A 13,787-nucleotide genomic window follows, 5' to 3' on the forward strand; every position below is an offset into this window, starting at 1 on the left:
AGGTCGGGGATTACGGATATTCGAGTGTTTTGACGATTCCTCGAACTGCGAATACTGCGAACGATTTGCTTACTCTGCGATCGAATATTACAGCTTTTATTTAAGTGGTAAAATGAGGTAAGTTCTATTCACTGTTGATCAGATTTTGAATATTTGGAAGTCTAGAAAAAATGTAAAAAAATTATTTCAAGGTTTTTCTTGGAGGGAATGCAGAACTACAACGAATTAATGGCGGAATGGCAGAAGATGTCTGAGTAATTTCTGGAAGAATATTTCTGAAGCTGAGGTACTGATTGGAGCCTTATTTCAGGTACAGAAATGATTTTAACACATCAATTAGTTATGAAATAATTTTTTAAAGCCAGTTATCCATTTTATTTGCTTTTTGAATTATTTTCCTGTACGGTAGAGCCCAGAGTGGGTTCGATTGGCATTGAATTGAACCCAGGGTTATCGATTGTCTGATTGAGGTTAATTAACAATTTTTTTTGCAAGTGGTGAATAAAAAAAATTATTTGCCATTTTCCTAATTAAATGTTCGAAGAAAAAACCTAAAAACAGGGGCATTAAACTAGTAAAAAGTTTATTGGAGGATTTATGGGAGCAATTTGTTAGTACTCACGAAATGACGAATTCGGGGTTGCTCTCGGGAGGGTGAATTGGGGTATATTAGTGCACTCAGTGGAAAGTGGTTGCGTTTTTTTAGGTGAAGGGTTTAGGGCAGTTTTATTTGGGGAGGCAATCAATTCGTCAATCGAATTATCGAGTGGAAAATTGTCTTTTGAAGTGGAACCAGAATATTTGGGGTAATTGGAGATTTTTGCAAAATTTGTGGAAATTTTCTACAAATAATTTGTTCATTCACGTAAAAATGGTCCGTTAATGCACTATAACAATTATCGTAATTAGATTGACATACAGACAGGCCGTAAATTAACTTCAAACAGGCAAATCAGCGAATATAAATGTTTATTAATAATTAAGTATACTCATATAATCATAATTACAGTAATAATACGATATAAATACATCCTCCCTTGTTCATTAATATTTGGCGTGAATCACTTAATTTAAAAACCTACAGAAAAAAACTACAGCAAATGCCACGCGTACCAATCCTCAACTAATCTAATGAATTCCTTGAAAAAGTACATAAGTTCATCTATTTGCACTAATTAAACTGAAAGTAATTCGAATTTGTCTACAATTTATATCCACTCACTTGAATATATTTACAACAAAAGGGTAATTGTACACGTTATAAAAAAATTAATGCAACAAAAGACGTGTTTCATAATTTGCACTGAAAACAGAGGACGAATACATTTGACAATTTCCTGATTCCTCATCTCTACAAAAATAAATATGCGAAATATGTCTAGCCCATTTGGCGCAGCTACTGACGTCAACCAATGCCGAAACGTACGACATAATTTCATTGGATAATTAACCAGAAAATTCTATCCACCTTTCCAACTGATTAAGAAAGTTTAGTGAAAAAAATCATTAATTTTTTCGCGAGGAGGAAGAACAGAAATAGAAAAAAGTTAGAAAGTTCGCATTTTTTTCTGTAAAATTATTTCTATCGGATATTTTTTGCTAATAAAAAATCGCCGATAGGAATTGATTTTTTTAATTCAATGAAATTGTACCGTACGTTAACCTCTCACTCTCTGATTATATCTCAGGAGTCGAATCTTCAGTTTGTTAAATGATTAACTGCGAATACAAAAATATCTATTTTTATCACTTGACATTAAATGCATGAGCAACATTCAACATTCATTATCACTCCCTGTAGCCGATATAATTCGTCCTCTGCCCTTGAAACACGTTTATTATCGTTTGATATAGACCGATCTGCGCATTTCCTAGTGCTATCGATTGATATAGTATCTCGAGTACAAACAGAAGAGAATGATTTCAATGATTTCACTGGTAACACTTTCAAAAACAACCAAAAAAATGCCAATCGAATTTAATTAATTAATTCAATTAAAATGATAAAATCCATCTTCAAAAATAGAAGAAAAAAACTAGTAAAAATCAATAATTTAATACAAATTTTCTATATTTCTAAGCCGTTTAATGGCAGTCAACGTTATCATTTTTCGATTTACCATAGTACCAAATTGTTCATTTATAATTTCCCACACAATCGACTCTTCCCAGCGGGTAAATTACCTCCAACGACAGACCTCACCTGAATCGACTATCGTTTATTTCTACTGTTGTTACCAATCGTCGTTCCCTCAACTGATTTTCGATTGAATCTTGACATTCTCGATTTCCTGAGGGCGTCATAAATACCTGAATTTATCAGAGGACCTCTATTTTCTTCCAATTGGAACTCTTATTAAGCTCTTCGTCTCTTGAATTCCATTGAGACAGACCTAGATCATTTCCCAACTTCTTCACAATTCTCACTGCTCATGTCCCTCACCTAGAGTTTCGTCCATTAATTTGTACAGGAATTTCGGTGTCTCGTCACGTGAGTAATACTCAATAAGATTCGCCTCATCATTCAAGGAAACTATTCAGTATTAATGCCCCCCCCCCTGAATCCACTTCTCACTTACTCTTCCCAGTGGGCAAACTACCCCCAACACTAGCCCTCGCATGAATCGACTGTCGACTATTTCTGCTCCTGCTGGCAACAGTTGTTCCCTCCACTGATCTACGATTTCGATTTTTATTCAAACTCGACTCTCCCTCTTCCTTACACTCAGAACTTTTCCAACTAGTCGGTCTGCTGGTCTTCACTGGGCTCCTTCCACCGTTATCCGTTTCATAATTTTTCCTAGCAGGCTGGGGTGTGTAATACAAACTGTATCTATTGCTCTTCACAGGTTTCTGCTCGTCCTCCCTCAATTCATCAGTCGAACTGCACTTTCTCCCATTGGTAACACTGCGATTCCTCCCATTATCGAGTTCCTGAAGTCTCCTCGAGTACTGTGGAGCATAACTAAATCGTTTTCTAACTTGCTCACTATTCCCACTGCCCTTCTTCTCCCTCAACCTGACACTTTCATTAACTCCAGTCTTCTTTTCACTTCTATCACGACCCCTGGAGGTGTTTTGTCCATTAATATGCACAGGAATTTGCGACATTCTCGTCAATTGCGAAGCATTAGACCTTGGAGTTCTCGGAATTTTCGATTCGCCCACCTGGGAAATCCTAGTTTCTCTATCAAAGCCAGAAGTTTCAAAGCTCTTGGACAATTCCAGACTATGATTTGAGCTGACGTGTTGCTCTCCACCAGCACTATCAAATTTTATATTAACAAAACTATCCGATGTCTCGATATTATTATCAGAGCCAGTGCTCAAACAGTCTGTGGACAGTGACAAACGATCAATCGACGATTGTCTCAATGTACTCTTAACAATATTTTTAGTTGCACAATTGGTATTGTATAAATCCCTACGCTGTGCCCTACCTCTAATATTGCACTTCACTGGTTTAACTGTATCATTACCACGATAATTACGACGTACAGGTGTCGTTGATATACTGGAATGAATATCAGAGAGTGAATTACCATTTCTCTTATTATTGGAATGTAAATCTGATGAATAATCACTCTGGCATTGGCCATTGTTATTTTTCATCATTGAATTAGTCTCTGGAATACTGTTCATTGATGTGACAATTGTTGATGATGTATTGCACGTATCGTTGGCCATATTCATGTTGTCCATTAGATTGTGGAGGGATGAGGTTAATGCGCGTATGTCCTGGAGGCAATCGGAGCTCAGGGATATGGGCTCGTCGTTGCCATTCCCATTGATGTGATCGGTCTCGTCGGTGGCTCTCTTCGGGGTTGGCGGGGTGGTAAACGTGGCATCGAACCACCTCCCCTTAGGTGTTGTATCGATATCAGGTGCTTTGTCACTTTTAGGGGACCGTTGTTTCTTGTAGTCAAATTCGAATGTCGCCACTCTCATCGGCTTACACTGCTTATCCCAGTATTGCTCCGGCGATTCGAGGGATGGTTGGCCTCTCCCTGTGGCTTGCTCGCCTCCTAGAAAGCTCTGCAGATGTACAGAGGGGGGAGAGAAAACAAAAAGAAAAGAAAAGCTTTGCTACAGATACGAACAATCCAGTACAAGAAGCTTTGCTGGTGATTTTTTTTATGTGATTTGGATGGAAAAATGTTGATTCAACAGCTGGCGATTTTTATGGGAGTGGAATTATTGGATTGAGGAAGTTATGGAGGGTGTGCAATGATTATGAGGTAATTGAAAGAAATATCCAATTGTGAAGTGGCAAATGTATGACAACATTAAAAAAATAGACACAAAGATTTAAAAAATCACTGGGGAATGATTCAACAGTACGATTTACCACTCCACTTGAAAAGTTTATACCCAATAGAATAATCGTGACGGTGCTGACTAAATGAAGCCCATGATTTATCCAGAAATTAAATGGAATGTGATGTTCAACAAAATTGTGCACATTGATCGATGACATACCAGAAGCCATGCGCGCCTAATATGTTGCATAAATTTTCTCCAGTGAAATGACATTGACGATGTGGAATAAGGAAATAAAGTATTCAACATCACCTCAATACTCTACAAAAGCCCTGAGGCTCACTAAAAAAATATTTACATCGTCATTGAAACAATAATCTATGGATATTTCACAAGCACAATAAAAATAGCTAGACGAAATAAATGGCTATCATACTCCAGACCCACACTTCATCTCCTCTTTCCACACAGCTACTGACGATATGCAAATGTACGATGAATAAATTCAATGAATTATAATTTACCACGAGCCATGGATGATCAAGCACATCCTCAGCACTGAATCGCAGTTCTGGCTGTGCTTGTAGCATATTCGATATGAGCTCTTTTGCAGAATCAGATATGGGATCCCAATAAGGCGGGGTAAACTCATAGTATCCATTCAATATCATCTCGAATAGCTCCTCCTGATCGTTGTCAGGGGAAACGAAAGGTGGAAATCCACAGAGGAGAATGTAGAGTATCGCACCAGCTGCCCATACATCAATCTGAAAATTCGCAATTACTCAAATTACGCAAATCAAGGTCTACAACAAATGATAATTTCCAACCACCCAATTCCCATCCTCACCTTGAGTCCATACCCAGTCTCCGTCAGGATCTCAGGCGCGACATAAGTGGGTGTCCCACACACCGTGTAGAGTGGCTCCCTGACCACCTGGGCGAGCCCAAAGTCCCCAAGCTTCAGGCACCTCACATGACTCCCCTCCATCTCCACCAGTAGATTTTCCGGCTTGACATCCCTGTGAACTATGTGATGTGAATGGAGATAGGCCAGTCCCGAGGTCAAATGGCCAATCATGACACTAGCCTCAGCCTCCGAGAACTTGGTAACAGCAGCAATGGCGTCGAATAGATCGCCCCCTTTCATCAGCTCCATGACGAGGAAAAGTTGATCGGCAGTTTCCTGTTCGCCAATCAAACTGATGATATTGGGATGACAGACTTGTCGAAGAATACCAACTTCGCTGGCCAACATGGTCTCCTTCCCCTGGCACTTGTGCTTATCCACGATCTTCATGGCATACTCTGCCCCCGTTTGTTTATGAACGCAGTGTCTGACGACAGCAAAATTGCCAACGCCGATGACATGCCCCACAGAGTAATGCATCCTGAGGGGTTGGGGGAGCATGAGTGAGGTTGGACTGGGGGTCCTCACCTGTGGAGCATTGAGAATTCTCTTGCCAGTCTTCCTGGGCATCACTGGCATGGGTCCCCCGTGTCTTTTGGACACCGAGGGACCCCGCCTGAAGCTCTGGACGCACTTCGACTCCTCAGGCTCAAGCTCGAAGTCCTCCTGCGTGGACTTTTCCGTTCCATAGGCCACGAACACCTCCTCGCTCTCGAAGAACTGATCCAGTGTGATGACTAGCTTCCCAGAGAGGGTGTAAACCCTTCGCACAGCGCCACAGTCGAGCTTAACGACCTCTGTTATCGCCTCCAGGACGTGATCTAGACTAGCGGCATTTCGTTTGTTGAGGAGAAGACGAAGAACTCTTCGGGGTTTGGTTCCATGACGAATTAGCGTTATAATTCTCGCTTTCACGCAACTTGGTATTGCGTTTATCTGTCTTCCAGTCCCGGCCGGGGACTGGGGGAGACCGGAGAGTGAGCTTCCTCGTCGGACTTTGGTGGAGGAGTAGTCGACCTTCTTGAAGAGCTCACCCTGGCCTGATACCACGTAACACTTGCCGTCTTCCAGGTCGGTTATGCTCTGGACTTTTCGACCGTCCATTGAGTAGATGCAACGGACACCACTGGGGAGGGTCACGCTGGACACCAGGGCCCGGGTTAGGTCACTGGCGAGGCTGTCAAAGCTGCGATAACGCTCAGGGGTCACTGCCATCACCACTCCCGTGTAGAATTTGTCACCGTTGCGGAAGAAACGGACTCGTTTTGCTTTTTTTGTGGGCGGAGTGCGGAGGCTCGAGAGAGAGGTCTTCGTCCCTAGGTCGAGGAGGCGCTCGTCCAGGGACGTCACTGTTGGGGAGTTCATGTCGTGGGTCGAGAGGTTACTGTCACCCGACGTCGACGTCCGCCGACTCAGGGGCTCTTCCATTTTTCTGGAGAGTAATTTATTATTTAAGGCTTGAGGGGAGAATTGAGCGGAGAAATTTGGTGGTATTTTTAAATTGAGGGTAATCGGACGAGGAGCTGGACATTTTGAAAAAACAACCACTTTTGTGGTTTTTTCGTTCACATACGGGAAGGTGGGGTAAAATGGAACGATTCGAAAAATAGTCACGGGGAATTTCGGAGTGTTTTAACAATTTTTAAGATTTTGCAGGCAAAATAATGATTTGTATTAATAATTATTGGGGAAATAGTTGATTAAATATTCAGTTAAACAGGTTTCTCCTCGTTTTTCCTCAAATCCATTCGTTACGAAGGTAATTCCAAGTTCAACAAGGTGTGAAAAAACTACTTTCTTTTGCAATAAAAAATTCCACTCGCTCTAGGCACAAAAGAGAGTACTGGGTTCGGCCATGAATTTTTAAAATTCCATCGGAACAACTACCAATTGTTGAAGTAACAAGATCGCTGTCACACTTTCCTTTCTTTAACATTTTTGGAGGAAATCCAATGGAATGCAATAGTTGAATATTGAAACGAAATGAAATGGAATAGTTGAAACAATAGTTGAATATTCTACTTATCGCAACAATTATTTTTATCTCATCAAATATAATGTTTATCGATTCTGCATTTATCTCGATAGCAAATCATTTCAATATAGAACGTCAGACCTTTCCTGTAGCTAATCAATTGTGCATCAAAACATGTTTTTTCCAATTTTTCCTGAAACTGATTAACTGGGACGATAATCCCCGTTCAAGGTATGAAAAATCGACTTTCATTCTAAATAAAAAACTCCACTCACTCCAGGCACTTATCCATCGTTTTTGCAGTCCAATGAGAAAAACAATACTGGCCAATTATCAACTTGACAACTCTGCTGTCATATTTTCCATTATTTTTCAACCATTCAACATAAAATTATTAGATTTTTTTGTAGTCACTGACCTTCAAATTGACACACGAATATGATTGAAACTTCTACTGATTACAAATGTGTTTATCGTCCCATAAAATATAATGTTTATTGATTCGACTCTTATCTCCAAAGCAAATCATTTCAGTGCTAATCACTTGTGCCCCAAAATGTTGTTCTTATTTTCTCTTTGAACTCCTTCACCAGCCAGGTAATCTCCACCTCATAAAGGTGCGAAATGCCAAATTTTTTTCAAAGTACCAAATTCCACTAACTCCAGACACCAAAGAGATCGTTCAGCCCATCCATGAATTTTTAAAATCCAATCAAACAGTCAGTAGTAACCAATTAACAGTCACACTGATAGCACTGCTGTCACGTTATTTGTTGTCTCTGGACTCAACCTCTCGTCATCGGAGCTATACCACTAACTCTGACTAATTCGCGTGTAATTTACGCAGATTAAGAACGAAAAAAAAAACGACAACTCCCCAGACTGTTACTTACCCTGAGAGAGTCGGTGAATTTGTTGGAGCGGAGAAAATTATTCACTTGCCCGGATGGTGCCTTCAATGATGATGGATGAGTGCCACATTTAGATTCTAGGTAACATGAGGACTGCACGAGAATTTAAAAGAGACCAGATTTTTTTGTTTGAAGCACCGGAGTTGTGGTGTGAAAAGAAACGCGAACGCCGAAGCGACAGTTTCCTCCAGGCGGTTGGAGGTTAGTGCATGAGAAATGTCAATGTTGAATAGGCCGTACAGTAGCGCCAATCCTGCTGAAGCTAGCGGGGATGTTCAGAGGTATTTAGATCAGAGGTTACAGGGAAGATTGCTGAGGCTTATGGAGTGGGTTCACCAGCAACATTTCGTAGTGGTGGCGCATGAACTACGAGGGTGAACGTGCCTGTTGGTAAGGCATAATGCTGTGCAGAGCAGCCCATTTGCGGCGAACAATATCGCAAATAATTTCGTGGGATTCCCCCAATTCATTCCTCCCATTGTTATTGCATATTATTATTAGCAATAATAGATCTACATACATTGGTATAGATTTCTAGTTTGTGGACTTCGAATGGAAGGGGTTTTTAATCATTTTCATTTACTCAGTTTTTTGGTGCAAAGAAAAATTAAGGAGATGTTTTTATTTCTTCCAAAGTCAAATGTGTAACATAAATATATCATATAAGAGTTATAAGTATATATGTATTCGCTGATATTGGTCGTACAGCACCGCAAAAAAGTCCAAATAGAAAGTCAAATAGAAAGTCAAATACATCGGTATCGTAAAAAAACTCATAAAAGGAAAAATAAATCAATCAATTAGTAGAAAAAAAACGTATAAATTTTTCAGTTGACAGTTGACCGGAAAAAAACGTCTGCTGGAATATAATCTTTTAATGAACGTCATGAAGAACCAGAAAATCTCTTAATTTATGGCACCATGGTCTCTGGGCGGAGTACGATGAGCTCCTTCCCATGAATCCTTATGTGATCGAAGATCTTCTCAACTGCCTGTGCGCGTTGAGAACTCTCGAAGTAAACGTGACAATATCGAAGAGTCTTCTTATGCTCCCTTATGCTCGTCACCAACGCAGGCTGATAGTCCTTGAAGAGATTCATGATGAACCCCACATCGCATGTCTTATCGATGTTGGCGACGATGACCTCGTGGGCCTGGGAGGGACCGGCGTACGGTTGGCAGCAAAGTCCATTGCAAATTGGTTCCAACGTCGTCGCTGAATTATTTTTCTGAAGTATTGCCTTTTTATCGATTAACGCAGGCAGTCCTGCTGCCTGATCCAAGTCCTTATCATCTGCTGACGTCGCGCAACTCCCTCCATAAGTCCCAGCCACCTCAGAATCATTCGATTGATTCAATTCAGTCTTCACCTTTTGCCCACCCAAAGACGAACTGTCTGACGAAATGCTCGATCGATCCTCGTTTCCTTGTCCATTCTTCCCTCCGATGTCCGGAACTCTGAGCGGACGTTGGCACCTCAGGTAATTAATTCTATCATTTAATGATTTGAATTGAGTTTTTTCTTCCATTCCTGACTTCCCGGAAGCTGTTGCTTTGTTTGAGTGAACATTGTTTAACGAATTTGAATGAGCGAAGCCAGAATCTGCAGCAATTGATTGATCTCTTGGTTTATTAATGTTGCTCTTTGACTGAGAATATTCAGTCTTCGAGAATTGACAAAAATCCTTTGTCTGCATTAAATTAGAGTCCTCTTTATAATCTTGTGCAATTGACGGACGATCCTTCAGCTTCGTGGACTCATCCTCGATGTCGTGGTTATTATTTTTCATCGATTTTCCATCAGTGCCCTTCTCAGCCCAGTTGGAATTTGCATCTGATGGCTCCTGCTCGGCACTACCCTCCGATCCCTCCTTCGAATTCTTCTTTTGATAATCTTGAATGAACGGTGACAGTGTTATGAAGTCTCGGTCAGCAACATCCGTAGTAATACACTTCATGGCAGCTTCTCTCGTGGTGTATTTCACGATACAGAAACCGTGGGGTGTGCCTGTCTGGATGATCTTGTCGATGTCGCCGAATCTTGAGAAGATGGACTGGACTTGGTTCTTCGATAAACCCGGTTTGTTTGAGAATATGATTTGCCATAAGTCCCTGGAAGTGTCGTGCTTGAGAAACCTCGTTGGTGGGCCGACTGACATTGTCTCGCAATTTTAGGTTTCCAATTCTGGAATTAAACAAACAGAAGGGACTGCAAAGGGTGACTTTTGAGGTTAGGGTTCTTGCGTAATAGAGGGTTATTCAAGACGATTGAGATGTGATAAAAAAAAATGGAAAAAAAATTGTCGAAGCTGCAGATGTGTGCTTTTCGTCACACGAATAATCCGATTTTCTGAAGGAAATAACGATTTTTCAATAACAATTCCACGTACATCTGTAATTAAATACTCACTGGAGAACGAGTACAGCTCTGTCTGGGAATTTTTAATGACAAATAAAGCGACGTGGTGGAATCTTGGAGGTTAACTGATTCACGCAGTGATAACGCTGCTAGGCTGATCCGCAATTAGCGATTTTTGTAGATTATCCTTTTGTAAATAAATTGTCCTGGAATTCCACTTGTACGTTACAGATAAACCTTATGTGGATATAGTTACAGCTCAGACTGTACACCGTACCGGCATGCTCGCAGTCTCGACGACAGAATGAAAGCAGACTAGGTATACGTCGTTAGCAAGGAATATCTCGATTCGTCAGTGTGACCTGTCCATCATTTTGTATCCTTTGTCCCTTTGAATCACACTGAATCCACTAAAGAAATAGACAAGGATGACTGCGTCCGTTCTGGGTAGTTTTTCCGTCCTTAAGGATCATGTCAAGCTAAAAGTCGTGCAGGACGCCCCTGTCATTGACAACATCGGTGAGTGACTTCGTTTATCCCTTATTTTTTTGGTTTTGGATTTTGTGGAATTCGTTAAGTCCTATTCCTGGTACTCCCGAGGACCTGAAAGGCGTCAACACCATTTTTTCCACGTGGTGTGGTCATTTCGTATATTGTTGGGAATTTTTTAATTTTTATGACAATAGTTAACTGGAAAGTCAATCTATTTTGTTCATTTCCATTAAAATTTATTGGTGTAGGTGACATTCTAGTGCACCTGTTGAAATTTTGAAGTGGAGGGGTATCACGAGGTGGGTTAATTTATCGCGGTTTCTTTCTTGATGAATACCTCAAAGTCTAGAGGTGGAAGAATACTCGTGGGAACTTGTTTAGAAAAATGATTGTTCTAGTACAGAACTGACTGATAGAATACAGTTTTTTTCTATAAATAGTTTTCAGACTGCATTATCGAGCCACATTCGTCCTACTCTTGATTGGATCTCTGCTTGTCTGTTCCAAGCAATTCTTCGGAGATCATATAAAGTAAGTTGAAGGAATAGAGAATTTGCCAAGTTTTCCTGGATATTTCCCTCGTATTTTTTATTACAATCAATTACAAAAATGGGTGAGCCACGAGCGCTGATCGAGGAATATTTGCTGTCTTTTGATTTCACTCTGAACTTTTTTTTGATAGATGTATGATAGATAAAGAAACGGATAAAATACTGAGCGCTGTTGTCAACTCGTTCTGCTTCTTCTCCTCCACTTTCACGATCGTGAGTATGAATTTTCCAAAACACAAATTTTTTATGAAGTGGCTATTATGGAAGACGCAATTCTTCTGTTGTGCATCGTAATTTAGACAAAATATATGAACGCTTCGTACCTGAATGCAAATCGTATACCCCATCCTGGAGTTGGTCCCTACACTGGGGCAGAGGAGACGGTACATCATGCGTATTATCAGTGGGTGCCATTTGTCCTGTTCTTCCAAGCAATCATATTCTACATACCTCATTACCTCTGGAGAGGAGCCGAAGGTGAGAACGCTTTCAAAGGATTTTTTATTCTTCTGTGCGGAATATCCTTATGAATAAACAAAAAATTGAACGAGTGAACGAATAAATAAACAGGTGGTCGTTTGAAGAAACTCGTTTCTGGACTACACATGGCAGCTCTATCCCTCCAGGACGAGAAAATAGAGGTGTCAAAGGACGTATCGATTCCCTCGAAAGCCGATCACATGAAGAAAATCCAGCTTATTCGAAATTACTTCGTCGCCAATCTTCGCGTCAATCGAACCTGGGCTTACTACCTCGGTATCTGCGAGACGTTAAATCTTGTCAATGTGATACTGCAGATTTATCTTACGAATTCCTTCCTCGGTGGTTCCTTTCTGGATCTTGGTGTGCGCGTTGTCGAGTACGATGATTGGACCAGTGGGGTGTCACCACTGGACATGGTATTCCCCAAAGTCACCAAGTGTATTTTCCACAAGTACGGAGCCTCCGGGGGAGTTGAGAAGTGGGATGCTCTCTGTGTTATGGCATTGAACATCGTCAATGAAAAGATTTACCTGTTCCTCTGGTTCTGGTTCATCATCCTCGCGCTTATCTCTGGAGTTGCTGTCGTCTGGAGACTTGCCAGCATGTTCTTGTACTCAAAGTGAGTTGTTCATGGCTATCTTTTAAAAATTATTGATTATACAGACGTAAATTGAAGACGTGCGATTAGAGAATTTGAAAATGTGAAAATCACCCCTTTTAGGGGCTCATCAGTCCTGGGGGTTGAATTCTCCGATTTCAGCTGTTGATAATTTTTATTTTTGAAAAATATGTGTCTAGGAGTGATCGTTTCAATCGTGTACTATTTTCTATGGCCTGTCCTGGCTACTCCAAACCCTGGTATGCCCTCCAAATGGTTCGCGACTATCACTTCGGCGACTGGTTGTTTCTGTACTACATTGCCAAGAACCTGGACAACTACGCGTTCACAGAGCTGCTGTCGCAGTTGGAGGAGGAAAAGACGAGTCAGGGTGACACTCATTACAATCAGGCACTGTCCATACTGGAAGACGGCGAGACGCTTTTCAAGAAGGTTTAGAGAGGGTATCATTGAAGGGCTCCTTACTTTTAATTCGTTTATTAGGATGAAACGAAGTTTATTATCTGATAATTTTTTTTTTTTTTTTGAAAATTGAATCCGAAAGAATTTTTCATTTCTCTGAGGAATTCCGTGGGAGTTCCATGAAAATTTGTGTTCACATTATATCGTTTTTTTGGGCTAATTTTATTGACAAATAATTACGCTAATTGGTCGCGTGTTTTTCAGTTTATTTGTGATAGAAAACTTGAATTTCGAATTTAAGTCCTCACACATTCCATATTTTTAAGGTTTGATTACAGTAGCAGTTGTTGTAGAAGCTGTTTCAACTATGATTTTTCATGCTTCGTTAGTTATTTCCAGTGGGATTCGCCAATGATTAGGAATTAGGTATTAATGGTGCTCATTAGAATGTAAAGAAAACGGTTTACGTTGGGAACAGTTCAAATTTACCTATTCTATAAATCGTATGAATATACGAAGTGATATTTTTCTATTAATAAAAAATAAGAGGTAAGTGTGACATTGATTCTCGAATTGCTGAATACGAGAATACGCTCAGAACTCTTGCGAATTTAATAGAAATAGGGACATACAATAAGAATGGAAAGACTGTTTAATTTATAAGAGAATAAATCGCGTAGTGATAACAGCCATACGACAATTCGTTCGCTCATAAGAATACCAATTCTCGATAGTTTTTTTGTATTAACAAATAAATATGTAATTTCAGACAGATCTGATATATTTCCTCCTATTCAAGTCCTTCAATTCACTTCGATTCTTCCT

At 40.3% G+C, this 13,787-nt stretch overlaps 3 protein-coding genes across 5 annotated transcripts; 1 reads left to right on the plus strand and 2 right to left on the minus strand.

Moving 5' to 3' along the window:
* The first annotated feature begins 102 nt into the window (after window positions 1–102).
* Window positions 103–13,734, plus strand: LOC135166278 (innexin inx7-like). The gene is made up of 8 exons (XM_064128392.1): window positions 103–117; window positions 192–310; window positions 10,647–10,934; window positions 11,348–11,438; window positions 11,590–11,671; window positions 11,758–11,935; window positions 12,029–12,560; window positions 12,740–13,734. The coding sequence occupies exons 3-8, from the start codon at window positions 10,844–10,846 to the stop codon at window positions 12,996–12,998; spliced, it is 1,233 nt and encodes a 410-aa protein (XP_063984462.1). The 5' UTR covers window positions 103–117; window positions 192–310; window positions 10,647–10,843; the 3' UTR covers window positions 12,999–13,734.
* On the minus strand, window positions 953–8,274 carry LOC135166299 (serine/threonine-protein kinase GA29083). 2 transcript variants are annotated; one of them, XM_064128425.1, is made up of 4 exons: window positions 8,045–8,274; window positions 5,111–6,609; window positions 4,785–5,027; window positions 953–4,035 (listed from the first exon to the last, which is right to left on the minus strand). In XM_064128425.1, the coding sequence occupies exons 2-4, from the start codon at window positions 6,596–6,598 to the stop codon at window positions 2,572–2,574; spliced, it is 3,195 nt and encodes a 1,064-aa protein (XP_063984495.1). In that variant the 5' UTR covers window positions 6,599–6,609; window positions 8,045–8,274; the 3' UTR covers window positions 953–2,571. The 2 variants fall into 2 exon arrangements, with proteins under 2 accessions (XP_063984495.1, XP_063984494.1); XM_064128424.1 differs by having other exon boundaries at window positions 5,111–6,602; window positions 8,039–8,274.
* Window positions 8,840–10,656, minus strand: LOC135166276 (uncharacterized). 2 transcript variants are annotated; one of them, XM_064128390.1, is made up of 2 exons: window positions 10,467–10,656; window positions 8,840–10,241 (listed from the first exon to the last, which is right to left on the minus strand). In XM_064128390.1, the coding sequence occupies exon 2, from the start codon at window positions 10,213–10,215 to the stop codon at window positions 8,968–8,970; it is 1,248 nt and encodes a 415-aa protein (XP_063984460.1). In that variant the 5' UTR covers window positions 10,216–10,241; window positions 10,467–10,656; the 3' UTR covers window positions 8,840–8,967. The 2 variants fall into 2 exon arrangements, with proteins under 2 accessions (XP_063984460.1, XP_063984461.1); XM_064128391.1 differs by having other exon boundaries at window positions 10,447–10,656.
* Window positions 13,735–13,787: the final 53 nt, after the last annotated feature.

This window comes from Diachasmimorpha longicaudata, chromosome 9 (assembly GCF_034640455.1).
Source record: "Diachasmimorpha longicaudata isolate KC_UGA_2023 chromosome 9, iyDiaLong2, whole genome shotgun sequence".
Taxonomy (NCBI): domain Eukaryota; kingdom Metazoa; phylum Arthropoda; class Insecta; order Hymenoptera; family Braconidae; genus Diachasmimorpha; species Diachasmimorpha longicaudata.